Source organism: Podarcis melisellensis (assembly GCF_964234715.1).
Source record: "Podarcis melisellensis genome assembly, chromosome: 16".
In the NCBI taxonomy this organism is placed as follows: Eukaryota; Metazoa; Chordata; class Lepidosauria; order Squamata; family Lacertidae; genus Podarcis; species Podarcis melisellensis.
In genome coordinates, this window is record NC_138533.1 from 26899737 (window position 1) to 26926551 (window position 26815).

The following is a 26815-nucleotide window of genomic DNA, read 5'->3' on the forward strand; positions in this document are numbered from 1 at the left end:
CGCGTCCGGGGGGGTCCTCCTCCCCTCCCCCTCCCCTCAGAGGCGGAGTCCAGCTGTTCGGACGGGCCAACGGTCACTCCGTGTCCGACGGACTGACCGCTTGCCGTCCGGAGTCCCTCCGTCTTCTCTCGTCCCAGCGCGGAGTCTCTCGGCGAGGATGGCGGCCGGCCTGGACTCTCTGGAGGAGTGCCTGGAGCGGCACCTGCCACCCGCCGAGCTGGCCGAAGCGAAGCGGATTCTTTACGGGGAGGCTGTCAGGTGCGCCGGGACTACAAATCCCAGCAGGCTCTGCGTCAGCTCGGGAGAGGAGGGGGAGAATGAGCCCCCCTTCCCGTCTCAGCCTTCTTCCACCTGGCGCCCTCCAACTGTTTTGGATGCGGGACTGCTGGGAGTTGTAGTCCAAAACATAAGGAGGGCACCTGGTTGAACCCTATATTTTGAGGCGGGGGCAGATATCTTCTCCCCTTAGCAAGTGTGTGGCAGGCAGAAATGAAACAGGTTAAGCTTTCCCCCTGCAGTTGTTGGGAGGGGGAAAGACCGGATTCCTGCTTGTTGCACAGGTGGAGAAGGCATATTCACACACCCCAAATTATAAGGTCGACCCCCCCCCTTCCCTACTGCCTCTTGGGACTTGGCAGCAGTCAGTTGCATTGTTGGCCATTTCAGGATTTGACATCAGAGCAGGGAAAGGATGGGCAAGTGTGGCCAAATTCCCAAAAGCCTCTGATTCTTTTCAAGGCAGCTGGCAAAGACTCCCTGCTCCCATCAACTACAAGATCCTCACTGTAAGCCAGCCCTGTTGGCTGGTGCTGATGGGAGTTGTAGCCGAAAACAGCTAGCAGGAACCAGGTTGGGGGGCAGGGGCTGGTGATCTAGGATTTGAAGGAGGAGGGTGCTCATGGGTGAATGAGCTTCCCTCAGGATGATCCGTTTTGGTTTTTTAAAGGTGACATGACAAAGGCAACCCCGTTTTAAAAAATGATTAAATTGGAATGCTTTCCGCATGCTGAAAAGGGCTGAGAGGCTATCAAGCCTAACTCCCCATTGTAAGGCCCATACGTGAACCCACATGCAGCCCCCCTCAGCCAGAGGCTTCAACAGAGTCAGCTGCCTGCAGAGCAAAGGGCCTGCAGAAGTGGCCTTAGAAATTTATCCAGTAATATACGATATGAACAGCAATTCCAAATGTTGGTTCAGGAGTCCACAAGCCGATTACCAAGCCTCTGCCTCTAGGATCTGTCATGATGTGTTGCATAAGGAATGTATGTGTATGTGATGTCCGGATCAAGAGAGAGGCCCATCAGAAGGATATCATGGCAGAGTAGAAATGCTGTACTGCATTTAAGTTCTCATGAGATGAAATATTTGAGGTTAGTTTGATGAGGATGGCTTGCTTGTCATACAGAGAACCTGCCCATGACAGTTTGCAACTAATGGAATTTGAGTAAACCAGCCTGTCCAGATCATTGTTCCAAAACAGTTTTGTGTGACCCCACTAATTGGTGAACAGAGTGACTTGTTCAAGATTATATAATAAGTGTGGGATGGCCAAGGTCTTAACCTTTAACCTTCCTTTTCCTCCACCCCTAAATATTTCTTGGCTGTCAAGGTGCATTGACCTGATATAAATAGCAGATATATAAACCTGCCTTATTGCTGTTTGTTATTTTGTACAGGACCAGAGGAAGATTGTTGTACTTTTGTGTTCTTACTTTTCCAGGCAACTGGATTTGCCGTCTGCTGCTTTGTCCGCTGCTACAGAAAGGGAGTTTGACCTACAGGGTTATGGATTTGGAGCTGAACCAGAGCAGTTGAGGCCCCCGCGTATTGTCAGGGTGGGGCTTATTCAGAATAAGATCCAACTTCCTACAGATGCACCGGTTGCTGAACAGGTACCACTGAAGCTTGTAAAGGAAGTTCCTGCATGTTTCCAATTGCTGGCTCTTGTCTTTCCAAAGGGAGAGCAGCCCCAGCTTCTTTGTACCATTATGCTTTGTCAGAGACTCAAATCTTTTGTGTTGGCCATTTTGTGGGGTAGGAGAGCTGGGGGGGAGGGAATCACATGTAGCAAGCAATGTGCCCTTTTAGTTTCAGATAGTACATGGGTAAACAAGTCTAAAAATCCCAGGACACAAATGTTAATGGCCCTCTAACAGCTGTGGTGGCTCATTTACCCGAAGTAATGTTTTTGCGTTAACTCTGGAAGTATATACAGTCAAACGTTGGTTCCTGAACACCTTAGTTGCCGAACAAATCGGCTCCCGAATTCTGCAAACCCGGAAGTAAGTGTTCCAGTTTGTGAATGTTTTCCAGAAGCCGAACGTCTGACACGGCTTCTGCTTGGGTGCCGGAAGTTCCTGCAGCCAATTCGAAGCCATGCCTTGGTTTTTGAACAGTTTTGGCAGTCGAATGGATTCCTGGAATGGATTAAGTTCGATAACCAAGGTACCACTGTACTTGATTCTGACCAAACTAAGACTCCTAGAGGGCCATGAAAATTGGTGTCCCTGTTTTTTTAGGCTCATCTACCCATGTACTAAGGAACGTGGGTGGCGCTGTGGGTTAAACCACAGTGCCTAGGGCTTGCCGATCAGAAGGTCAGTGATTTGAATCCCTGTGACAGGATGAGCTCCCATTGCTTGGTCTCTGCTCCTGCAAACCTAGCAGTTCGAAAGCACAAAGTGCAAGTATATAAACAGATACCGCTCTGGTGGGAAGGTAAATGGCGTTTCTGTGCGCTGCTCTGGTTCGCCAGAAGCAGCTTAGTCATGCTAGCTACATGACCCGGAAGCTGTACGCTGGCTCCCTCGGCCAATAAAGCGAGATGAGCATCACAACCCCAGAGTCGTCCGCAACTGGACCTAATGGTCAGGGGTCCCTTTACCTTTTTTACCCATGTACTATCTGAAACCCAAGGGGTGCATTGTTTGCCAGATGTGAAATATATTGGCATTATTTTCAGCTTTCCTACCCCACTAATAAACCCATTTAATTGGCAAAGTTTCTTCACTCATCATTGTTAAAGCTGCTGCTTCCTACAGGCAGGGTTTCTTGTCAACCCTTTTTCTCTCTCAGTATTTTGTACATGGTTGAGCTTGGGAGGCAAAATGAGAGTAAAGGTAGTTTATTTAAATGACCTTTACAGCTGACCTTCTCCCTAGGTAACTGCACTACACAAGCGCATAGAAGAAATTGTGGAGGTTGCAGCAATGTGCGGGGTCAATGTCATCTGTTTCCAAGAGGTCTGGAGTGAGTAGTGTTTTGTTCTGCCTATTTAAATCCTCTCTGCTGCTATAAAAGTCAATCTCAGTTGCGTGCGACTCTTGAATAAAGTCAGAGCACAAACCAGGCTGAAACAGAACGGTGTTGGTGAGCAAGCTGCATTCTCTGGGCACAACCCAGGACATCTTTTGTTTTTGTAAAATATTTATGCACGATTCCCACTAAATATCCACTGTGGCTAACAACATCTCCATTAAAAACCATCAAAACATTAAAAATTCAGTTATGAAACCTAAAAAGTGAGATTAAACGATCTGTAAAAGTAGCAACAGAAGATAAAAGTACAGTGGTACCTCGGGTTACAGACACTTCAGGTTACATACGCTTCAGGTTACAGACTCTGCTAACCCAGAAATAGTACCTCAGGTTAAGAACTTTGCTTCAGGATGAGAACAGAAATCCGGCAACACAGTGGCAGCGGGAGGCCCCTAAAGTGGTGCTTCAGGTTAAGAACAGTTTCAGGTTAAGAACGGACATCCAGAACGAATTAAGTTCTTAACCCGAGGTACCACTGTATTACAGTTAGGACCTCATATCAATAGCACAAAATAGTATGAGAAAGACAGGCCCACCTCAAAACCAGATCTCTGTCACATTCAGAAATACCTTATGGGAGTGACAGGGCGAACTTCTCACATTTCTTATGATGCTCTTTTTGTAGCGATGCCTTTTGCTTTCTGTACACGAGAGAGGCTTCCTTGGACAGAATTTGCGGAATCAGCAGAGAGCGGCCCAACGGCAAGGTTTTGCCAAGAGGTAAAGAGCCAGATTCCTGTCCTTCCTTTTTACAAACCTCCTCTGCACCGCTGTGTCAAAACAGCCTGTGTACATTTGGACTGCCCTTTCCACCCTGCATGCAAACTTCCAAGAGTGTGGGCATTTTTCTAGAGCTGGGCCCGGCAACCACATCTGTAACCCAGGGCTGCAACCCTGGGCAGTGAAGCTGCTTCAGTCTCATTTACCCTGCAATCCTGAGTACATGTTTATTCAGAAGTAGCTGTTATTAATTTATTAATTACATGTTGCACAATCATCTCAAGGCAATGTATAATAAAATGGCAAAGAAAGTTACAAACATGAACAACAGAGATATTTAAAATGAAAACAATACAGAATGGACACTCAGGACACAGACAACGTGAAGCAGCCTGGTCATTTCAAAGAGGCTTGCCTAGGAGAACATCTTAGTGGATTGGGCCCCGCTGATAAGTTGTGAGTGAGCTGTGCCATTGGTAGGGATTGCAGGTAGATGTGTCTACAGAGGACTTTTGGGAAGTACAACTTCATTTATTTTGCTTTTCAGCAAATGCCTGACTTTCTCCTTTTTTTGGCAAAGAGACGAGTGTTTGTTGTTTTTCCCCTCGTCTGAAATGATTTCCCAACCGTCTGTTTCTTGTTGATCCTGAAGGGACCGGAGTGGCTTGCTGTGTATCCCTTTCCATCCTGCTGCCTTCAGTTTAGCACAGGTCAAGCACGAAGTGATTGTAAATGCCAGATTAATTGCATCTTGGTGGATGTTGTTGTGGTTAACATTCAAGCATATGGGAAAGTAAAATGCCATAAGGGGAAGGAAGAGAAAACATAATTGGATCAAAGGAGACATGACTTATCAGTACTGAGACATAATGCAAAATACACTCTTCAGGGACCAAGGGTAATAGGAGACAAGCTGTTATATCTTTGTTCTAACTTCTCTGGGCAAGACAGTTCCCAGATTCCTTTTTAATGATCTTATGGGACACGTTTCCCAGGAAAGGCGAAGGCTTGGATCTGGAAAAGGTCAAGAGGAGTTTGCGGTTCCCCCCAAAATGCGGGCACTGAAGGGTAGTCCGTTGAGGCCTCTAGAACAGCCTGGGGTGGGGTGGGGGATGCTCTTGTCAAGACCAGAGGTTGTTTCCTCAAGGTAGTTGGAGCATGGATTTGGGAAGGAAGCAGCACTTATGAGTCAAAACCTCCACTGTTATGGACAGAAGTGGCATTGCAGGGAATTCAGTGGTTTCTGGCATTATTGAGGAATCATTTCATCCTTCTTTATGAATAATATTGTTATTAAGGTAAAGGCAAAGGGACCCCTGACCATTAGGTCCAGTCGTGACCGACTCTGGGGTTGCGCGCTCATCTCTCTCTATAGGCCGAGGGAGCCGGCGTTTGTCCGCAGACAGCTTCCGGGTCATGTGGCCAGAATGACTAAGCCGCTTCTGGCGAACCAGAGCAGCACACGGAAACGCCGTTTACCTTCCCACCGGAGCAGTACCTATTTATCTACTTGCACTTTGACGTGCTTTCGAACTGCTAGGTTGGCAGGAGCAGGGACTGAACAACGGGAGCTCACCCCCTCGCGGGGATTCGAACTGCCAACCTTCTGATCAGCAAGTCCTAGGCTTTGTGGTTTAACCCACAGCACCACCCGTGTCCCTTAATATTGTTATTAGATTGGGCATAAATAGGATCTGGTACAGAGAGTGCTCCGCATTGCCACCCATGACAGTAGGAAGAAGTTTCTGACAGTAAGAGCCATTTGACAGTGAAATAGACTACATCAGAAGATGGTGGATGCTTCTTCATTGGAGGTGTTTAAGCAGAGGTTGGATGGCTACCTTTTAGGGATATTTCAGCTGTGATCATTGCAGGGGATTGGATCAGATGACCGTTCCAACTCCATAATCCTTTGATTCTTTGACCTCACTCTGTTTTAGCTATTCAGTCAGAGTCTTCTGTGGGCATTTTTTTCTTTTCTCTTGGTCTTGCAAGCCTCCTGCCAACTGGCAGATCTCTTGTGAAAACCTAATCAAAAGTCTTTTTATACTGTTCTGCTGTTTCATCCTGCTTTTCTGATATTTGGTGTTACTATTTATTTTTTATTGTCCCAACTGTTCTGATTCGGTAAGTTGTTCCAAGATCGTCTGCTGAAACGCTGCTAGTACATTTAATAAAATGTGGCACCATTTCCATCACGGCTGCAGCTGGCCAGGAAGCACAACATGGTGGTGGTGTCTCCAATCCTGGAAAGAGATACTGCGCATGGGGAGACCTTGTGGAACACAGCGGTGGTGATTTCGAACACGGGTGCTGTGCTGGGCAAGTCTAGGAAGAATCACATCCCAAGGATTGGAGACTTCAATGAGGTGAGTGGCTTTTGCATATGGGGAAACAGAGCACTCTTGCTAATTCAGGAACAAATTCCTCCGGGAGCAGCTTTTGCAGGGGGGTGGGGTTGCCATGCACACATCCAAATCAAGCGAGCCTACAAAAAATATGAGTGTCCTTGTACTTCTGCTTTCACTTTGAGGGTCCCTGGCTCCGTGTGTCTGGTTTTCAGGCTGAGGCTCCCAAATTGTTTGTTTCCTGGCACCAAGGAGCAACTCATAGGAAAGAAATCCTGTCTGAAACCCTGGCAAGCTGCTGCTGTCAGTCAGTGTAGACATTATTGAGGTAGATGGATCAAGGGTCTGACTTGGAAGAAGGAAGCTTCCTAGGTTCTCCTTGTATCTAATATTGCTTAAACCTGTTTGGTATTTGGGGATACTTCCTTTAGCTTGATCACCACAGATATGCCCAGCTCTCGTCATGTCTGCTGCTGCTGCTGCGAGATTTCTATTAAGGCAGCTGGTGTTTTGGACTCCAGGGATCTCATTCAAGTGTAAGTCTGTGTGTTTTGCAGTCAACATACTACATGGAGGGGAACATGGGGCACCCGGTGTTCCAGACTCAGTTTGGGAAGATTGCCATAAACATTTGCTATGGGCGACATCATCCCCTCAATTGGCTCATGTACAGTCTGAATGGAGCAGAGATCATCTTTAATCCTTCTGCCACTATTGGGAAACTCAGGTACCATTTGGAATCTTGCTTATTTGCTGCAGAAAGTGGTCTTAATTATGACCTGGTGTATGTGCAAGGCCATTACCTTTGATGAAACCCTTAGAAAATTTGGAAAGCTAAATTGCTGTCTTCGGGAGGAGTTCCCTGTTGTAGCCCTGCCTTATCTCTATGCAGGGGCCAAATTGAGAGGGTCCAAGCAAAGCACATGAAGCTCATGAGCTCTCCTAGCCGAAGGGTTGGCAACAAGGAAGACTACCTCAGAAGTCAGTACAGTGGTACCTCGGGTTACATCCACTTCAGGTTACAGACTCCACTAACCCAGAAATAGTACCTCAGTTTAAGAACTTTGCTTCAGGATGAGAACAGAAATCGTGTTCCAGCGGCACAGCGGCAGCAGGAGGTCCCATTAGCTAAAGTGGTGCTTCAGGTTAAGAACAGTTTCAGGTTAAGAACACACTTCCGGAACGAATTAAGTACTTAACCCGAAGTACCACAGTAATTGGAAGTCTCAGGTAGCTGATGTAAGACAGTGTGAGAGGTAACAAGGGAGAAATAGGAGAGGACCATTCCTCCAAAGCCCTCAGTGCCCAATAGCCTTGTCCCGTCTGTCACTCCATTGGGCACAGAAGGTTACAGTCAGGTAGCTGCCGCCGCCACCCCAGAGTGACTGTAAATATTTTACGCTAAGAGCTCAAAGGGTTTAGCCATTAACTGAGCTGAGACAACAGACAGGCTCTGAAAGGGCGGGGGAGCTTTGGCGGGAGGGTAGAGGTTCAGCAAACCCTGCATAAAACACCTCGCTAATGGGTGAGGAAAGAAAACAGCGGGAAATAAGAGACAGCTTCCAAAAAAGAGAAGAAAACAAGAAAGAGCCAGGAAAGAAAACAAGGCATATGGGTATCGGGTGTGTCTGGGCATTGAATCCTCTGTGGGATTGAAGCTGAACAGACAATGTGTGCACCACTCTCAGGACCTAGACTACTCCATTAGGAAAGCTGGCATTTGTGATCTAACCTGGCTTGAGAGCTTTGTCCCTCTTTGCAGCCAGAGCCGGACTGGCTATGGGCACTGCTGCCAGCAAAAAAGAAGGTGGCCCCTGCCTGGGATGCAGCCCAGGTTCCAAGGTCCTCTTACAGCCAGAGTTGCCATTTGCCAATGCAGGAGCCTGGGTGCCCTTGCCAGCCAAATGGAGGAGAAGGCTGTCTTGTCGGGGACACTGACTTTGTCAAACAAGCCTGGCAGCTCTGCCCTTCTCTGTGGCCAGGCCTGGTGGTCTCTGTGGGGCAGATGCTTCTCTCCTCAGGGCCACATAAAGAGTTGAATAAAACAGGCAATCTGGCTGCTCCTACATTAAAACCAAAGGTTCAGGGAGCTAGAGCTCTGTGAAGGCCCAGTTGCATAGGCCTCCTGCAGGACAGGAACTGGGGAGGAGTTGCATAGTCCTGCCTCTGAAACAAGACTCACCCCTCCCTGGATAACTTCCATTAGGAAGAAGGACTTTCTAAGTGATGGAGTGCAGCTGCAAGCTGGAGGCGTTTTGTTACAGGAGCTGTTCACTGTTCACTTGGATTGTGTCATGCCCAAAAGAGCATCACGAGGGAAAAGGGCTAGCAAACATCTCCTCCTTTGTAAGGGGTTATTAGATTGTCATCCAATGGCCTCTGCTAAGCTTGGAGGCAAAGTTCAGGATATTCCTCATAATGTATGACTTTCTGCCCGAGCTAATGGAGAGGCTGAGAACGGGGTGTCCTGTTTGTTTAGCTGTTCTGTGTCTGTCGGAGGGTCACGATAATTGGGTGGATGTGAAACATTTAATTTTTACCAGGCAAAGAAAATAAGTGGGTGGCTTACGAAACTCACCACTTAAGGGTTGGCCAAAACATGCTGAACGATTTCTGGGACTCTTGTTTGTGACTGCTGCATGGGGGCCATTGTGAACATGCTATTATTTCCAAAATTTATTTCTTTGCCCCACAGTTTTGTTTGTTTAAATATTTCTGTAACCCCATTCATATGTGATAAAACGGTGTGGGGTGGGGGAATAAAATGATTATTCAGAAGAAAATGGCAGATAAGAAACTAGTGGCTAACAGGTGGGTTTTCAGCAAAGACCAGAATTCATGTGGTCCTAGGGCAGCACTTGCCTCACGACAGAGCAGAGGTAGTTCCACCGAGAGAGCACTACAAATACATCTCTTTTATTTGTATTTTGTGTAGGTTTGTTGTGGCCCTCTTATAATCAAAGTGAAGCAAGTTTGAAGCCTGATTTTAAGGTAGTCCAGGTTTTTCTCAGTTAATTTGAGGAGAGCTTTGGAGAGCTTGCCCAACAGCCACCCCTAGTTGATAGTTATTTCAAAATCCACCTTGGGAGAGGATGGACTTTGCTTGGATTGTGCCCCACGTTCTTTTAAAGGGCATGCTTAGGGCGATTAGAGAGGCAGGCGGCAGGTGAGTGTGTGACCTTTTGGAGGCATTTCCTGCTTTCTCAGGGTGGTTTTAGTGAGGCGGCATTATTGACTCTTTCCTTGGTTGCTTTATTGCTTTGTGAGAGTATAAACTAACTGGCAGGAAGAGATTTCTTAGATCCCCTGCGGCAGACAATTTCTGCAAATGATACAAGCAAGCACTTGCTGCCCTCTCTTCCCTTCCCCACAACATGTCTGCATTTCCTGTTTCTCTTCCCTCTGCCCCCTGGTATCATTCGAATCAGGGCCTGTCCCCAGAAGCTGCTTATTGCCAAACTGGTCATTTTAGTGATTGCGCTACACCTTTAGTACTCCCTGCTGGAGATCTCCATTACCAAACTCCCCCTGCAGCCTGCTAGGAGTCCTTTATGTCTTCATCTTTCTTTCTTGCTACGCATCCACTATAGAATAGGACAGCGCAATCTGTTATCATATTTGTCAGGTGGAGAGATGTAAGGTATCATAAACAACATTAGCTTCAATCTCCAGACGCTTGAATTGTTTTTCCAAATTGCCTTATGTTGGGCTGGAAATGTCCTTCTGCAGTCAGTCTTATTCCTGTGAAAAATAAAGCTGTTCTATTCTACAAAAAAATGTAGCTTTTTAAAAAGTAGGAATGAAAAGCAATACAATAAAATGTGCAACAATACAAATTAAAACATAGAATCATGGAATTGTAGCGTTGGAGGCGACCCAGATGGTCATCTAGTCCAACCTCCCGCAATGCAGCATTGGTTAAAACAGATAAACAGATGGAGTGAAGGGAGAGTCTTGAGAAAATAAGAAACTTCTTTAGAATCCATATATAGACACTAAAGGATTTGTGGTGTGGAAAGCACAGCAATCTAAGTGAATCCCAAAGAGGTTCCCCGTCTCCGCCCCCCCAGGCATATTAAATAATTCACCCTTCTACGATAGTGCAAAACGGAAGACAATTTAGGGACTTGGAAGGGGAAGGGCTGTGCAGGAGTGGGGGAGCTGTGGAGGCGGGAGCTGCAGTTGCCAAAGCTGGGAAGCAGCCCCTGAGCGCTTCCTTTGAGCTGCCTGTCACAAGACGACATCGTGAAGAAGGTGGCCTGTTAAAAAGTGGTATTTCAGGTGATGTAAGAAAGGCTTTGATTCTGCATTCATGGCTCTTCCTTTATTATTTCCAGTGAATCCATGTGGCCCATTGAAGCGAGGAATGCAGCCATTGCGAACCACTGTTTCACCTGTGCCGTCAACCGGGTGGGAACGGTGAGGCCTTTCAGCTCTCTGTGCTTTGAGATGCCACCAGTTAGGCTCCTGCTTGCTAAAAACAGAGCCCTGTGTGGAACTGTAGGGTGTAGCATCAAAATCCCCTTGTCAGCCATCTGCCCTGCCCCTCTAAGTGGCTTTTTAATACTACTCTCCCCCGTTCTGCATCTTCTCAGCTGCCCTGCTGGCTTCTCTTCCCCACAGCAAAGAAAGTGAGTAGGTTTGTGAACTGTGTTGTTGCTTTGGGATAGCCCAGTGTTGTCAGAAGGTTCTGAGTAGGAGAGGTTATCTGGAACTGTTCTCCCTGCGTCTCTGGTGAGCCTTTGGCCACCTTGCTCCTGGAGCTGGTTCCTTGAAGGTGCTGAGGACATGCACACTTGCTTCCTGCTGTCACGGATCAGGAGAAGGCATCAGTAGAAGGTGAGGCTGCCAAAAGCCCTTCCTTCCCTGTTTCGTAAGGAGCGAAATAACCCCCATTCACAGATGGGATTTGCCTTTCATCCATCAAGGAAATCAATAGACTGAATGTGGAGACAGGCCGCTCTAGAGGATGCAAGCAATACTTTGCTTGAAAGCCAGACACAGCTGATTAGATTTAGAATGATAACAATGGCTTCTGTGTCTTGCATTGTTCATTTCGAGTTTTTCAGGGTGGGTGGGGAAGTGGAAGAGGCTGCCTGGTGTGAAGCAACAGTGCCATCTTCCTTTCATTTTGCACTCTTCTGCTGCCGTGAGGGTGGCTTGTTGAATAATTCCTTCTGGGTGATGACTCTTCTGCTTCTTGCAGGAAGTTTATCCAAATCCTTTTACATCAGGAGATGGTGGAGAGGGTAGGTGCCTTTGTTTTCTTTTGTATGGAGAGTGATGCTTGTGGGGAGTCTCTTTAGCGTGGGGTGGTGATAGCATGCCAACAAGGATAGAGGTTCCTCCTTCCAATCTGGTTGTTCTTTTCTGTGGTGGGAAGAGGTTCGTCCAGCACCCTGGGAAACTCTGAAATGGTTTGTGGTATTGGGCAAAAGGGCTGAAAAATTAACTCCTTTAATACTGAATTCTGCATTTATATCTAACAATGTGTTTGTTCTGAGGTCACTGAAGACAAGAATCAGAATAGACAAATAACAGATTGATTAGACAGTTGTCTTGAACATTGTGAAACTGTTTGTGAGCAAAAGGGTACATTTTAGGTACCTTTTGCTCAAACAGCAACTTGTTGCCCCCCTTTTCCCTTCAACTCAACAGGACAGCAAGCAGCTTTTGAAAGCTAAGGTCATTTGAGATGGCACAGAATGGGGAGGGAGCGGAGGGCAAGCCTCTTGGAGTCCCTGCAGCACCTCAAAGCCACCCATAGTTTCCATCCAGCCACACTGGAAGTACCGTAATTGGGAAGCCAAAGGATGGGAGAGGCCAGTGCAACCTCTCCTTCCTGCTGGCCAACCTTTACTGCCCCTGGCAAATGTTTCCTTATCTGGCCTTCTCCTCCCACCCTCTGGCTTTAACAAAAGGGATTTATGTTGTAATAAAATTGTTGGCCATCTTTTTGTTGCTTTTCTTTGCAAAGGAGGATCATAGGAAATCAGGGTGCAAATGTCAGATTGTTCTAGTGACCATGGGTGTAGCCAGGATTTTTTTAAGGGGGGCAGGCATTTTGTTAGAGGGGAACAGAACCTCAGTTTGCTATGTATTTTTGTTTTTATTGATTTAGGAGAGCAACTGCCCCTCCCTGCCCCCACTTTACACCCATGTTAAGGACACAAGAAGTGGTCTGCTACGGAATAAAGATCTTGGTCTATGTAGTTCAGTAATGTCTTCACTGCAGGGAGCTCCCTAGCACACCCCAACACAGCAGAATCACTTTCCCTTCACATCAGCCAAAGCCAGGGGTGGTAGTGGTCCTGCCTAACGCTGGGTTTGGTTGCTATGCATTTAAGCCCAGCACCAAGCGAGACCAGTCTCCCTTTTCGTTGGCTGATGTGAAGGGAGAGTGATCCTACATAGCTCTGGGTTCTTGCTTTGCATGGTCCTTCAAAGGCTCCTGACAACCAGCTGGTTGGAAGCTGCACAAAGCAGGCTTTGGGCAAGTTTTGTCCTTTCTATCAAGGTCCGCCCTTACCTGTATGTTGCAGGTGTAGGGCAGGTGGGTATGGTTTGCCCCAAACAGTCAAGATAGACTTGTGGGCCAGAGGTTCCCCCCACCCTACTCTAACTGTTCCATCACCCTGCAGGGCTCCCATTTTGCTATATTCATTTTGTTTCTCTTGCTTCTTTGCTATTTATGAAGCCCATCGTGACTTTGGTCACTTTTATGGTTCAAGTTATGTGGCTGCTCCGGATGGGAGTCGGACCCCTGGCCTCTCCCGCACCCAGGATGGGCTTTTGGTGACGGAGATGGATCTAAATCTTTGCAGGCAAGTTGGGGACAAATGGAATTTTAAGGTAAGTCTTTTTTCACTAAGCACACCCTCTTGTTTCTATCTGATTTCCAGTAAGGCTGAACTCTGCTGGTGTTCAGTTGAAATGCTAATTGGCTTTTACCTCTAAGTATATTCTGGAGGTTCTGGAATGGTTTAAGATTTTTCTGGATCTGGGGCTGTGCTGTCAGCAGCTCCTGAATTATACCAGGCTGCTGCATCTGACCCAAGGGTACCAGAAAGTTACCTTTAAAGTCTACACACTCTTTTGACATTAATGAAATGACCTCCTTTGGGGAAGGGTGTTGCGGGAGAGGGATAGTGCAGTATGTATATTTTACAGCATCTTTTATATGCATGTTTTAAACTCTCCCATTGAAAGTAGTAGGTGAAATTGCATAATGGACACCTACCTGCAATGTCTCCTGCATTTCACCAGCTTTCCTTGTTGGCGCAGTGAATGCCACACCCTGGGGAGCCAGTAACCACAAAAACGGCAGGTGTCTCTTGAAACAATGATGGTCTTTATGCTCACATTAGCAAGGAAGTCTAGATTTCTTTGACAGAAATGTGACAGTCTTGAAGCTGCTTAAGTGAAAATCTTGTTCCCTCTCTCCATCTGCAATTCTGTACCCACTCACCTCAAAGTATGCCCCGTCCATCTCAGTGGAGCTTGCCTCCGAGTAAATGTTTTAAGATTCACTAGTTGCAAGCTTGAAGATCTCAAATAGTTTTCTGTAGCAGCTACCCTAATTGCTTATTATTATTATTATTCCTCCCATCAAATGTCAAAGAGATAGGACTGTTAGAAGACATCTGAAGGCAGCCCCGTATAGAGAAGTTTTTAAAGTTTGATGTTTTATTGTATTTTTATATTTTGCTAGAAGCCACCCAGAGTGGCTGGGCAGCCTAGTCAGATGGTCGGCATATAAATAATAAAATTATTATTATTATTATTATTATTATTATTATTATTATTATTAGTCAGAATTTCATCCTAGCAGGCAAAGATAGCTTTTCTTTTCAGCCATGAATGCAGGCTAGATAATATTACTAACATTTTTGGCTTTATTTGCAAAACTAGAAATTTATTCATTTATTTAAAAATGGGGCTTATGTTTGACTTGCCATTCTGAAGGTCTTTTGCAAGTGGCAGTGGCAGGGTATACTGAAGTCCCTTTACGTTTTTTCCCCAGATGACCGGGAGATACAAGATGTATGCCGAGGAACTGGCTGCAGTTGTCCAGCCTGAGTTTGTTCCCAATGTCATCAAAGAGTAGCTTGCCTCTGCTGCTGCTCAGGAAGGTTGGGAGGGAAACATATTGTCCTTCACATGCGACATGGCAGCTCCCCCCCCCCCCCAGATGTAGTGCCTCAAAACACATGGTCTGCCTTTTTAGGAGTACTTTGGATGGGATTCACATAATTCCTTTGGGCCTGCCCACTGGGACTTTGGGCTTTCTTTGAACCAGATTCATTCCTTCTCTGCCTCTCTTATAGCAGAAGTTGCTTGAAGAATGCACAACTGTTTGGCTGTGAGCCATTTTTTAATTTTTAAAAAAATATAGCTTCAACTACTCGATCGCTTGGCCCAGTCATGAGGAAATGCTTTGATTCAGGAGTGTTTTAAACCATGTGTTTATGAGGGGGGGGGTGTTTCATACAGGTGGACAGATATGCAACAAAATTATACACCTTTCCTGTAAACGAATCAGAGGAGTGAATCATAATGAAACCATGTTTTGTATTCCATGGCTGTAAAAAGGCCCGAGAGCCAAGACCACAAGAAGAGCCCTGAAGCTGGAGCAGGCCAGAGGACCACCTAGTCTAGCCTTCTGTTCTCACAGCAGCCAAGTGAGAGAGTCACTTAATCGTCAGCTGCCCTGTTGCGTCAGTTGCAACAACAAAAAATCACCCCTTGTTTTCCCCTGCTAGAAACTAAGTTTACTCTTAAAAGGGAATTTTAGATTGTGAGGTCTTCTGGGCAGAGATCTGTGCTTTTCTACTTTAAAGCGCCTGGCCCGTTGATGGAGCTGCTGTAATAATAACAATAAAAAACAGTAGATGGGGAAACCTTGAAAATGTGGTTCCTTGCTTTTCCTCGCCTCCAGATGCTTGGGGCTGAAGTGTGTGCTTCCAGTTCTCAGAGGTAAAACTGTAATTACTTATTCAGCATTTCCTTTTCAAAAATTATCGGCTTGCCATGGTCAGCAAAGAAAGTTGGCACACACTGTGCACTTGCATTAACCGATTAAAACCTTTATTGAGAGTGCCTCAATTACAAGCAAAATATATTTTGCATATAAAATTTCTCTGCAAGTAAAAGATCCCTTTTGTTGTTATGGACAAGAATTATGCAGGCTGTTCTTCTGGATCAACTGGGTGAACCAGAAGAGGATGAGATTTGGGCCCATTTACTTGACTGGACCTGTTTCTACCCATCTGTAGCTTCCTTGGTTCTCATGGCTTTGGGCACCAAGAGAAAGGCTCCCTCTCTCTCACACAGGGCCATGTGCCCTCTACCAGCAAGGCTGCCTTGCATCACCTTTCTCTACTTGGGATGTTCAGCTGCTCAGCCACAGCCAACCACCATTCACATCTTCAGAGGAAAAGCTAAAACAGGTCTCTTAATGAAAGGGGAGTTACCTGGGCTCTTCTGCTGTGGGAATCTGCAGATAATCCATTGCTTGCTCTTTGCTTAGCTCTTTCTCTTGCTCTGCACATGGTCAGGCACTCAGTGGACTACAGAGATGCTGCACTGCAAGAGACTGTTTGCATCCCAGATAAATACAAGGCAAGCAGCTGGTTGCATGACACCCGTTAGCAACTGCCACATTCTTTGATTGCTTCCTCCTCCTTTGCAGTAGTTACCGGTAAGAATTTGTGAGGGCTTAATCTGAGACGCTTGAGAGTTCCATGGGCTGCAAGAAGATCAAACATATCCATTCTGAAGGAAATCAGCCCTGAGTGCTCACTGGAAGGACAGATCCTGAAGCTGAGGCTCCAATACTTTGGCCACCTCATGATAAGACTCCCTGGAAAAGACCCTGATGTTGGGAAAGATGGAGGGCACAAGGAGAAGGGGACGACAGAGGAGGAGATGGTTGGACAGTGTTCTTGAAGCTACCAGCATGAGTTTGACCAAACTGCGGGAGGCAGTGGAAGACAGGAGTGCCTGGTGTGCTCTGGTCCATGGGGTCACGAAGAGTCGGACACGACTAAACGACAACAATCTGGGGGCAGGGACACAGCTCATCCATGTGCCAGCACCACCATTCCTGGGCACGTGGCTGTTTCAGAGTGTCCTATTCAAGGTGGAAAAGTCAGGGAGGATTGTGTGTTTGTGCCTGCCTCTGCACTTTAAGCCCCTGTGCGTTCTTCTGAATGCTTGACTAGAGCGCCTGCCCCTACACTCACACAGCCCTCCCATCGCAAGCCCACCCGTTACAGAGGTGATAGATTTAACCCTACAAATCCTGTCTAAAATCTGAATACGTTAAGAATCCACAGTAGCTGTACTGGCATATTTGGACAGGCGTATTTAAGTTCCTAGGGATGCAGGTGGCGCTGTGGGTTAAAGCCTCAGCGCCTAGGACTTGCCGATTGAAAGGTCGGCGGTTCGAATCCCTGCGGCGGGGTGCGCTCCCGCTGCTCGGTCCCAGCGCCTGCCAACCTAGCAGTTCGAAAGCACCTCCGGGTGCAAGTAGATAAATAGGGACCACTTACCAGCGGGAAGGTAAACGGCGTTTCCGTGTGCGGCTCTGGCTCGCCAGAGCAGCGATGTCACGCTGGCCACGTGACCCGGAAGTGTCTGCGGACAGCGCTGGCCCCTGGCCTCTTAAGTGAGATGGGCGCACAACCCCAGAGTCTGGCAAGACTGGCCCGTACGGGCAGGGGTACCTTTACCTTTATTTAAGTTCCTACAGCATTACAATCATGTGGCTTAAAATATTACAGTGCCCTTATTTTTGACACTAATAGGTTGTTTTTTTTTTTGCAGGATGGGCTTAGTCCACTTTATGATGACAGTTGTGACCTACAGGGCAGCATAGCTCTCAGCTGTCCCATTGCAAAAATGAGGGAGAGGGGGATCAGCTCTCCAAAGTCAGAATCATACAGTCATCTGTGATGGAGGTGCTGCACAAAATCCCTAAGTAGCATAGAGAACTCTGGGTCCTGCCATAAGGAAAAGCCATTAACGCACAAACAGAAACTTCATGTTAATCTCTACTTCTGGTGCAACAGGATGCTTGCTTATGCAATAATTCATAGCAGGTGTGGGGAGCCTGTGGCCCTCTAGATGTTGGACCACAGTCCCCAGAACATCTGGCCACAGTGGCTGGGCCTGATGGGAGCTGGAGGGCAACATCTGGAAGGCTGCAAGTCCTTTCAAGTGCTGCTCATCTCACCTTCAGCTCCTATTTAATGTATTTTAATGTATCCTATTTTAATGTAACTTCACCAATACCTAACACAACTCCTTTAAAATGTTCTTGCTGGAGTTGAGAAATGGCAGTCTCCCTCTCTGGCACATCTTTAACACATCACTCATAACTTTCTGCCCCACAATAGGACCTCACAGTACTTTAAATGAAACACAAAGTGGATATTACAATATCAAAGTTTATTTTTGACCAGCAGGGAAGCCATGTACATCCCTGAGTTGAATCCAAAAACATGAGTGCAGTGTGATGAGGTAGAACAGTCTGGACTCCGGCTAGAATCGTCCTGAACTGCAGCCAAGAGAAATTTCCCTGCCTCCAATTATATAAACAGCAGTTCTGAGCCAAGCTGCTGGGTTGTCTTGGAAGTCCTCAAGCCATCTTCTTATCAACACAATCCCGGCCTCAAATTACAGCTTTCGAACATGTAACAAAGTTTCCCTCCCTACCCAGACTTTGGAGTCATGCTGCTGCCAGCTGCACTTGCTTTAGCAAGTAGTTCAGGTCTGCTTTCTAGGGCCAAATGGGTCTGACCCAAATATAGGTTTTTATCTTAAAACACTAGCCTTAAGCCTGAGGCTGTGAAGAGTTGTCACCAGTTCTCACTAGAGAGCGCTGGTAATGGAGGATACTCTGTGTTCAGAGCGTCTCCAGGCTGACAGCTGTTTGCAACTGATGTGCTAAACAAAGGTTAATTGTGCTGGATTGGGGCCAAAGTTATCAAGAGATTCTAATCAATCTTGTATTTTATAACCTTTAATTTCTTTAGAGAGGACCTAGTACAATCACGATTTGGCAGCCCCTCACTAAAAAAGAACGCTCAACATGACAGCAATTAAACTGAGATTATCTGAAAACAAACCGATGGTATGCAAAGAACTGATTCATCCAACCACTTTGGAGGGTCTGCAGTTACAACTGCAATGCTTTTTAATTCCCTGCTTTCAGAAAGAACCACCTGACCTCATGAAAAAGGCCCTGGCTACCAGAAACCCTTTATGCGGCAAAAGCAGCTGTGAGAATCCACACATTGTGGTTTGCAGGTGATGCTGGTATACGTATGTGGACTACTTCCTCTTGTTGCTCCTTCCCCCAATATCCAATAATCCTAGACTGTTTATGTTATTCTGTTCCCTGATTATTAGACGCCCAAACTGGGTGAAAGATCAGCCCTTACAGTATAGAAAGGAGGACTGACTTTTGTCCCTTTCTGTGTTGAGCTTCTCTTGGGCGGGGGGAATTCATGAACTTGGCGTGGAAGTGAATACTAAGACTTTTGTTCCTGTCAAAAGGAAAAGAAGTCCAAGTCCGCATTTGAAAACTTCTCAAAATGTGCAAATTTTAAAAATACACACATACATTTAAATATTACAGTCGCTATACACAAGCTATTTTCATCTTCATTATCATCATCAAAACTAAAAAGATGGCAACAGGACCGCCATGCTGCTCTCTGTAGGTTTAGAGACAGGGCAGGGCAGATTTCAGGCTTGCAGGATCTACTTTTTATTTCCAAATAGAGCCTGGAGGCCCACCAACTGGAGCCAGATGTAAAAACCCACTCCTGGCCTTTTGAGTCTTTCACATTGCTGCAATTACAAAATTGGGAGTCTCACATCCATCTTGATCTACTGCAAAACACCCAGAGATCTAAGAGTAGATCCCAATCTAAAATGTATTTATTTCAGCCAATTTAGAGCCTGCCTTTCTGGATACATTCCCCCCCGCCAAGGTGGCTCACAACAAAACAATTTAATACCAGTTTAGATCCTGGTCTAAAGCATCCCTTCTTTGTGGTCCTGCTGCAGTGTGGGAGCAAAGTCTCTTGCAGTCCTGAGACAAGGTTGCTGCTGCTGCTGTTGCTACAAGCTGGCCAGTGATGGACGTGGAAACCCTGGCAGCTCCAATAGGTCAGCTGTCTCTGTAAACAAACAGGATGTCCTCATCGGTGCCATAACTGGTTCTGGCTTCCTCAAAGTTATTGATGCTGGTTCGGCATGTTCCTGTGGGGCAGGACCAAAATGGGCTCAGAGGGGGCCAAGGGGTTAAGGCTCTGTTGAAAGGAAGGCAGGGCCATTGACTCAACAGCCCTAACGCGCCCATCTCCACCCCCCCATCGCAATCATGGCCTTGGTGCAGAGACAAAAGACAAGACAGACCCACCTGGCATGGCTCATGCTCCTGAGGCACGAGCCAGGAAATGGCTAGGACAACATCGACCCAGAATATTGTACAATGTTGCAGAGAGGAATGAGCTAACATGCCAGAGTTGTCCGGTTACCACACTTCCCCTATTTGAAATAAAGGGTGGTGACTACTCACGGTCAGCATAGGCAGGATTGTTGTAATAAATACTCCCTGAGGCCTTGCTGTAGCCACACAAGACGACAAAATGGCCCTGGTAGTCAGGACTTCTGCAGAAGCACTTCTGGCCGGTTGGGAGAAAGCAACAATATTTGACCGGGTTGGAGCAGAGGTCACAGAGCAGCAGGACGGCGTTGACCAGCACAATGGCCACATGGCCTTGGGCAAGGTGATCCTGGATGTCCCGGACAGTCACTGTGCTGTGGAGGAGAACAGATGGGGAAAGTCAGTCCACTGGAGTCTCTTAGGGATATCTTAACAAGGAAGACACCAACTCTACCAGGACTGGAGGTTTGGAACAGGTCACTAGGTCCACAGCCCATATGGACAGGATGGCTGCTTGCAGCAGCCTTTCTCAACCTGCTGCTCTCCAGATGTGTTGGATCCCATCATCCTACGGCTGGAGCTGACGCGAGTTGTAGCCCAAAGCATCTGGACGAGACCCGGTTGGCGAAGGCCTCTGCATTAAAACAGCTGCGGCATCTGTAAAGAAGTCCATGTGGTGGGGAGATAAACCTCGACCGAAAGAGAGAGAACTCACCGTTTCTCTACCAGCACTTTACAGGCTTTGGATTGTGCAAACAGCTGGTTGACTCTGTTCTCCTCTGTGTCAAAGTGTTTCCTGTAGAACGACTGAAGGAGGAAGAGGACAAGCCTGGTCAGAACAGATTCCGCTCGGGGTAAGAAACCTAAGAACATAAGAGCATAAGAAGAGGCCAGCTGGATCAGGCCAATGGCCCATCTGGTCCAGCATTCTGTTCTCACAGTGGCCAACCAGATGCCTGTAGGAAACCCACTAGCAGGGCCTGAACACAAGAGCACTCCTGTGATTTCTAGCAACGGATTCTGAGTAATGCTGCCTAGCACACTGGAACAAAAGTACAGCCATCATGGCTAGTAGCCATTGATAATTCTCCTCCTTGAATTTGTTGAATCCTCTTCTAAAGTCATCTAGATTGGTGGCCACCAGGTTAACTATATGCTGCATGGATAAGTTCTTTTTTTCTTGTCTCAGTCCTGAATCTTCCAACATTGGATGTCCACAAATTCTAGTGTTAGAGAGAGAAGTTTTCTCCATGCTATGCATAATTTTATAAAACTTCCATGGTTTTATAAACTAAAATGCTCCCAAAATGTCAATGTTCCTTCACTGGGTGGGTGGGGGGTGGGTGTTGCTCCACCTCATTGCTTGCCCTCTTCTGGACCTTTTCCAACTCTACAATATCCTTTTTTGAGGTAAGTCGGCCAAAACTGTACACAGCAACCTAGAGAAAGGGCTACCCAGGTACAGCTTGCAAGAGAGTCCCCCTTGGACTGAGGAAGCAGGGCAAAGTTCACAGCCAGAGAGCAACACAAAAGAACATCTGAAACATCATCTGGAAAATCAACATGGATCCTGTCCCATTAAAAAAATAAAAAAACAATCTAGCGCTTGCCTTTTCCAGACACGAACAAAGCACCAAATAAAAACAGTGAGTAAAAACAATTAAACAAAAGCCACAATCTAATTAAAAGGCCCAAGTTATCATAAAATGCCATTGGGTACCTTGAGAAGCCTATATGTCAAGCTCCAAAAATCAAACGTGCTGAAAAGGTTCATGAGTGCCAAAACAAACCAATCATCATCATCATCCTTAGAGAAGGAAAGAATTCCTGCCCTCCAGACTTGGCCAAAACACCAACATTTGAGTGAACCAGGAAGCTGACCTGGTTCTTGTAGCCCTTGTCCACCCCCAGGGTCTGTGTGCAGAAACGATGCTTCACCCCAAAATGACGCATCAGGTAGGCCAAATCGATGGTCCAGATGCTCTCTGTCATCTGGAGGTCCTGAATGGCTTTCTGGAACTCATCGTCATTCAGGAGGTTCAGGTACCTGGGACGAAACCAGAGGAAGTGGTGAAGGTGAAGAAGAGGGATCAGGAAAGAACAGAGCGCAGCTTATAACGTGTTACCTGACAGAAGGGAATCTGGATGCTACAGGGTCTGCCTGCACAATGGACAAACTTCAGAGCAAGATAAAGGGGTGGAGAATGTCCCCCTGGATTCTATTTCAGAGATGAAGCAATGGTTTCCTTTTGTGAATTGGCTCATATCAGCATATTGGGGAAAAGACCCTCTTCCAGCTGTTTCAAGCAGATTTGTTAATGCCAGTGGTGGGGTCAGAGATGATGCGAGCTGCAGTTAAGCAACCTCTGGAGGGCCACAGAATCCCCCTCCATCCCAAATACAGTGGGTCCCACATAAGAAGGCATGGCATCTACAGTTTGAATGTTCTCGCAACAGGCCAGAATTTGAAAGGAAGAAGGGAAGGAACTTGATAGGTGTTCAATGGAAAGTCCCTTGGACACCAACGATGTGGTCTGGTCTAGGCATAAGGAGATAGGAGGGAAGGTTTTGTGGACTTGCCTACTCTCTCCCACCCCGCTTCCTAAGATTTGCTTTGCCCTTTACATCTGTTTTGGGACTAACTCCAACTTCAGGTAACTAAGACTGCATTGTAAAGTTTGCAAACTCTGGTTCCTCACAATCCTGGCTAGCTCTCAACACAGCTCTAATAAGGGTGTTATACTAAGCTTTGGTTAAACAATGGAGGCATTCATGCGCAACACAGGGAAAGGAAGAGGAGATGAGCTGACAGCACATTCCCAATCTCCAAACCAGGGTTATGCCTGAGGCAGGTAGCGCAGACACAGAAAAAGAAGGTGTTTTGGGGAGAGAGGCAACTCATTCATGGGATGATGGGAAGGGGCCACAATAGAGGAGAAATCACTGACATTCCATCATGAACAGGGGAGTGGGGGGGAGAGAGAAAGGCTTGGATCCACAGGGCAAGAAGTTCACTCTTGGAAATTCAGTTTGGTACAGGAAGGAGGGAGGGAGGGGGAGTTACAGTAGTCAAGATGGGAAATTACCAGCGGGCAGGCTAGCGTCTTGGCAGAAGGGATGGAGAGAAATGAAAATCTTCTGCTTCATATCTACTAAGTGGCCCTCTAAAGAGGCATTTCACTCTCCTGCACCTAAAGCTCGTGTTCCTCTGTGGAAGGAAAGACGAGTTCAGCAGGAAAAGGAAAAGGGGAAAAAAAGAGACCGAGAGCCAGCAGGCAGCACAGCAGAGGCAGATGGAAAATCGTAGTGGCCGTTATTCATGGAACACAAAAGGCAGGGTGGCTTCTATGGGAGTCACACAAGAGCACGGCAACAGACTCAAAACATCCAAAGAGGAAAAACCCGCCAGTTGCTGGCAATTACCGTATTTTTCGCTCTATAAGATGCACCAGACCATAACACGCACCTAGTTTCTGGAGGAGGAAAAGAAGAAAAAAAATATTCTGAATCCCAGAAGCCAGAACAGCAAGAGGGATCACTGTGCAGCGAAAGCAGCGATCCGTCTTGCTGTTCTGGCTTCTGGGATAGCTGTGCAGCCTGCATTCGCTCCATAAGACACACACACATTTCCCCTTACTTTTTAGGAGGGAAAAAGTGAGTCTTATAGAGCAAAAAATACGGTACTTGAAAAGGAAATCAGCTGAGTGCCCCAGTCAAGAGTGTCTTCTATTGGGCCAACCAGAGTTCTTACATTATGAATATAACAACCTTTGTCACTGTCAGATATAAATGCTGTTTCCTCCACAGTTCCTTTTCTTGTGTTTGAGATGCTGCTGCTGTGATCAGTTGTGCTGCACTCACTGGAGGGCCAAGGCACTTGGGTGAGGTCTAGGGACCTTCCCACCTTGGAAGCAACTTGTTGCAAAGTGCCACCAGCCACCTCGCCTCCTTCCCCGCCCCCAATAAGCCCCAACCAAAATGGACTTACTGCAGAACCATCCTGGAGCAAGCCAGCCCACAGTCCCAGTGGTACAGCTGCTGAAGGATTGGCACGTCCAGCTGCACATTGTCCACTGCAGGAAAAGAGGACACCACCGTCAGGAAGACAGTTTTTGGCACAACTAAGGTTCTTCTCTACATTCACACCCATCCTTTAACGGAAAAAAATATATTACTTTGTTCCATGCCAAAGACATCAGTTTGCAACATTTTAAAGCAACTCCAGGGGGTGTAGTTTCATCTGACCGAAGAACTTGGTCTCACAGTAATAGACCATGGGATCATAACTGCCCCTGGATATATTGGACTAATTTATCAGTTCTGCACCCACACCATCTGCCAAAACCACCTCCCGGTGGTGTAAACCAAAGATGGGAAACGTGTGGCCTTGCAGATGTTTGTCGTACCTAGTCCTGAACTGGTACAGGCCATGGAGCTCTTGGAAGGATGAACCAGGCACCCCCACAGGATGAGGGCCTTGAGGAGCAGGCAGGGGGCCTGAAACCCAGTCTGAGGATCCACTTGAAGGGGCCCTCTGGGTTGATGAAGAACCCCAGGAAGGTGCCTGCCCCCCAGCCTTTGAGAGACAGCACCGAAAGCTTAACCTCTAGGCTAAAGAGGAGCAGCACAGTAAGCACCTATGGGCCCAGGGTCTCCTTGTGAGTAGGCAATGCCTGATGCTCCTTCACTGGCAGCAGCTGGGGCCAGAGTAGATAAGGCTCCCCCTCTTGAGCCTTCCAGTTGCTGGAAACAACACAGGTCTCTGGGTCCTTTTTCCTATGTTGTACCTGGCCTGAACTTCCTGAGATCCTGACCTTGGACTGCTGCCTAATTTCATTTCTGGACTGCGTTTGGACCTAGGTTGATTCTCTATGCATGACCTTGGTTTGTTTGGATTGTGCTGTGCCTGAATTCATGGGAAGTGCTTTAGTGAAGGTCTGTGTCTTTGGTAACTGGGACCCCTTCCCCCAACCCACAGAACACATCTCCTGGAAGTGACAGCGTTGTGGACTACACCTCCCATAATCCCTGGCCAGTGGCTATGCTGCTTGAGATGGATGGGAGATGGAGTCTAAACAAATATGAAGCGCCACAGCTAGTCACCCCTGATGACTAGGTTGGCTGCTCTGTTAGGGGAGAAATGCAGGGTACAGTGGTGCCTCGCAAGACAAAATTAATTCGTTCTGCGAGTTTTTTCGTCTTGCGAATTTTTCGTCTTACGAAGCACGGATTCCCATAGGAATGCATTGAAAATCATTCCCATAGGAATGCATTGAACGTTTTTGTCTTGCGAAGCAAGCCCATAGGGAAATTCGTCTTGCGAAGCAACTCAAAAAACGAAAAACTCTTTCGTCTTGCGAGTTTTTCGTCTTACGAGGCATTCGTCTTGCGAGGTACCACTGTATTGTGAACAGCAAAGGATGTCACAGAGGTGCTGATGAAAGACTTGGATGTTTCTGGTTTTTACAGAGGCCAGTAGCTCAGCACAATAATTTCTAAATCTTCCTGGCAATGAGCCCATCATTTCCTGGGTAAAAAAGCATCAACAGAGCCACCCACTTTTTGTGTTTGTAAACTCCATGCCAGTTATGCCCTTAGCAATGTCATCGGGACTCTTGCTCAATTGAGTCGTTGCTCTTTGGGGACAAAAGTCTGTGTTGACAGGTTACCAGGACTAAAGGTACAGGAAAGGCCAGAGCCCCAGGACAGGGAGGGGACTCAGCTGGCTTCCTTCCAACCAACTGAGGCTGACTCAAGGGAGCCTTGAGGGTTAGGGTCAGGACAGTTCTGGCCCTCTGGCTCCGGACATGCAGCGCATTCTTCAAGGGTAGCCTGGTGTATTTAGGAAATAATAATAATACTGTATTTCAAAAGGACCAGGGGCAACACAAAGACATTTCAGCTGATCCAGTTTGAAAAAAGGCAGCTCTCTTGCAGAAGTCTCCCCAGCCTTCTTTGCCTGATCTTCAGCCAGACTCCGTTAGCAGCGAGAGACCAGTGACACTTGCCAGCCGGCGGGATCAAGGCCCAAACTGCTTTGAGGGCTCTTTTTTTAAAAAAAACAGTCCAGTAGTGTATTAATTTAATGAAGCATATAGTAAGTAAATTGCAACAGAGCCCAAAGCAATGGGGGGGGGGGGTTTGTCCAGGGGAAGATGTCATTGCTTGTCTTATGGTCCTACGGAGGAATCTTTAGCGCTTCTGTAACTTTCGGTCATACAAAACGTGGTGGAAAATATGACAGCCAATGTGTGTTGAGATGCTGAGATGGAGACAACTGGAATCCTGAACTCTTGAAAGTGGCCTAAACACCATAAAGATATGTTTGCAGGAGCACTTCGGGCAGGCCCACTCCTCTCTGCCTGGAAGCCAAGTATGAGATCCTTGCTCTAAAGGCCACTTTCCCACGGGGGTCCGCTGAGATTTCAGAAGCCCCGACATTAGCTGGAAATGGTCCAGAGAGCCACAAACACCAATAGCTCTAGTAGCTGCTGCTGCTTTAGGGCGGCTGTCACTGTACCCAGTGCAGCCCGACCTGGGAGCGTCCGGCGGGGCGGTAAGCCAGCTCCGGACTGCGCAGCCCGACCCTAACCCCACACCCTGGATCAGACTGCGCGGTAGCAGAGGGACCCCTTTCTACTGAGCTCCGACGTGTTTCCTCGGAAGCTAGCCAGCCCCCCACTCCCCCGCGCTCTGCACATGCTCGGGCGCCCCTTCCCAAGGCGGCAGGGCCCCCACCCCACGACTTGACGGACCTGCGGGCGACTCGTGCGCGTCTTCCTTGGGGCTCTTCATGGCGGCGAGGCGGGCGACGGGGAGCGGCTCACGGGCCAAGGGCGGCCGCGGGGCTCGGCAGGACGCGGGCCGGCATGGTTCCCCCGGTGGCGGCGGCGGCGGCTCCTCTTCCTCCTCCTCCTCCCGTCCCTCTCGGCCCGGCGGAGGCGGAGCCCGCAGCGGAGGCCTAGCGCCT

The 26815-nt window shown here is 47.4% G+C and overlaps 2 protein-coding genes across 3 annotated transcripts; one reads left to right on the forward strand and one right to left on the reverse strand.

The window, feature by feature from the left end:
- Positions 1 to 49: 49 nt before the first annotated feature.
- On the forward strand, positions 50 to 14760 carry UPB1 (beta-ureidopropionase 1). The gene is made up of 10 exons (XM_081893414.1): positions 50 to 258; positions 1721 to 1892; positions 3162 to 3249; positions 3944 to 4038; positions 6246 to 6407; positions 6944 to 7113; positions 10724 to 10805; positions 11593 to 11635; positions 13084 to 13238; positions 14410 to 14760. The coding sequence occupies exons 1-10, from the start codon at positions 158 to 160 to the stop codon at positions 14491 to 14493; spliced, it is 1152 nt and encodes a 383-aa protein (XP_081749540.1). The 5' UTR covers positions 50 to 157; the 3' UTR covers positions 14494 to 14760.
- A 3060-nt stretch (positions 14761 to 17820) lies between these two features.
- Positions 17821 to 26737, reverse strand: GUCD1 (guanylyl cyclase domain containing 1). 2 transcript variants are annotated; one of them, XM_081893504.1, is made up of 6 exons: positions 26601 to 26737; positions 23834 to 23918; positions 21784 to 21892; positions 20561 to 20652; positions 19978 to 20219; positions 17821 to 19658 (listed from the first exon to the last, which is right to left on the reverse strand). In XM_081893504.1, exons 1-6 carry the CDS (start codon positions 26638 to 26640, stop codon positions 19567 to 19569), a joined length of 660 nt encoding a protein of 219 aa, XP_081749630.1. In that variant the 5' UTR covers positions 26641 to 26737; the 3' UTR covers positions 17821 to 19566. The 2 variants fall into 2 exon arrangements, with proteins under 2 accessions (XP_081749630.1, XP_081749629.1); XM_081893503.1 differs by having other exon boundaries at positions 21727 to 21892; positions 26601 to 26726.
- Between the last annotated feature and the right edge of the window lie 78 nt (positions 26738 to 26815).

Excerpts from the sequence above, each read along its gene's own strand:
- UPB1 (XM_081893414.1), top strand. The coding sequence starts at position 158 with ATGGCGGCCGGCCTGGACTCTCTGGAGGAGTGCCTGGAGCGGCACCTG. Across the intron at positions 4,039-6,245 it reads CGGCAAGGTTTTGCCAAGAG|CTGGCCAGGAAGCACAACAT; the intron begins GTAAAGAGCCAG and ends TCACGGCTGCAG. Across the intron at positions 10,806-11,592 it reads CCGTCAACCGGGTGGGAACG|GAAGTTTATCCAAATCCTTT; the intron begins GTGAGGCCTTTC and ends TGCTTCTTGCAG.
- GUCD1 (XM_081893503.1), bottom strand. The coding sequence starts at position 26,640 with ATGAAGAGCCCCAAGGAAGACGCGCACGAGTCGCCCGCAG. Across the intron at positions 23,919-26,600 it reads CGCGCACGAGTCGCCCGCAG|TGGACAATGTGCAGCTGGAC; the intron begins GTCCGTCAAGTC and ends CTTTTCCTGCAG. Across the intron at positions 21,893-23,833 it reads TGCTCCAGGATGGTTCTGCA|GTACCTGAACCTCCTGAATG; the intron begins GTAAGTCCATTT and ends GTTTCGTCCCAG.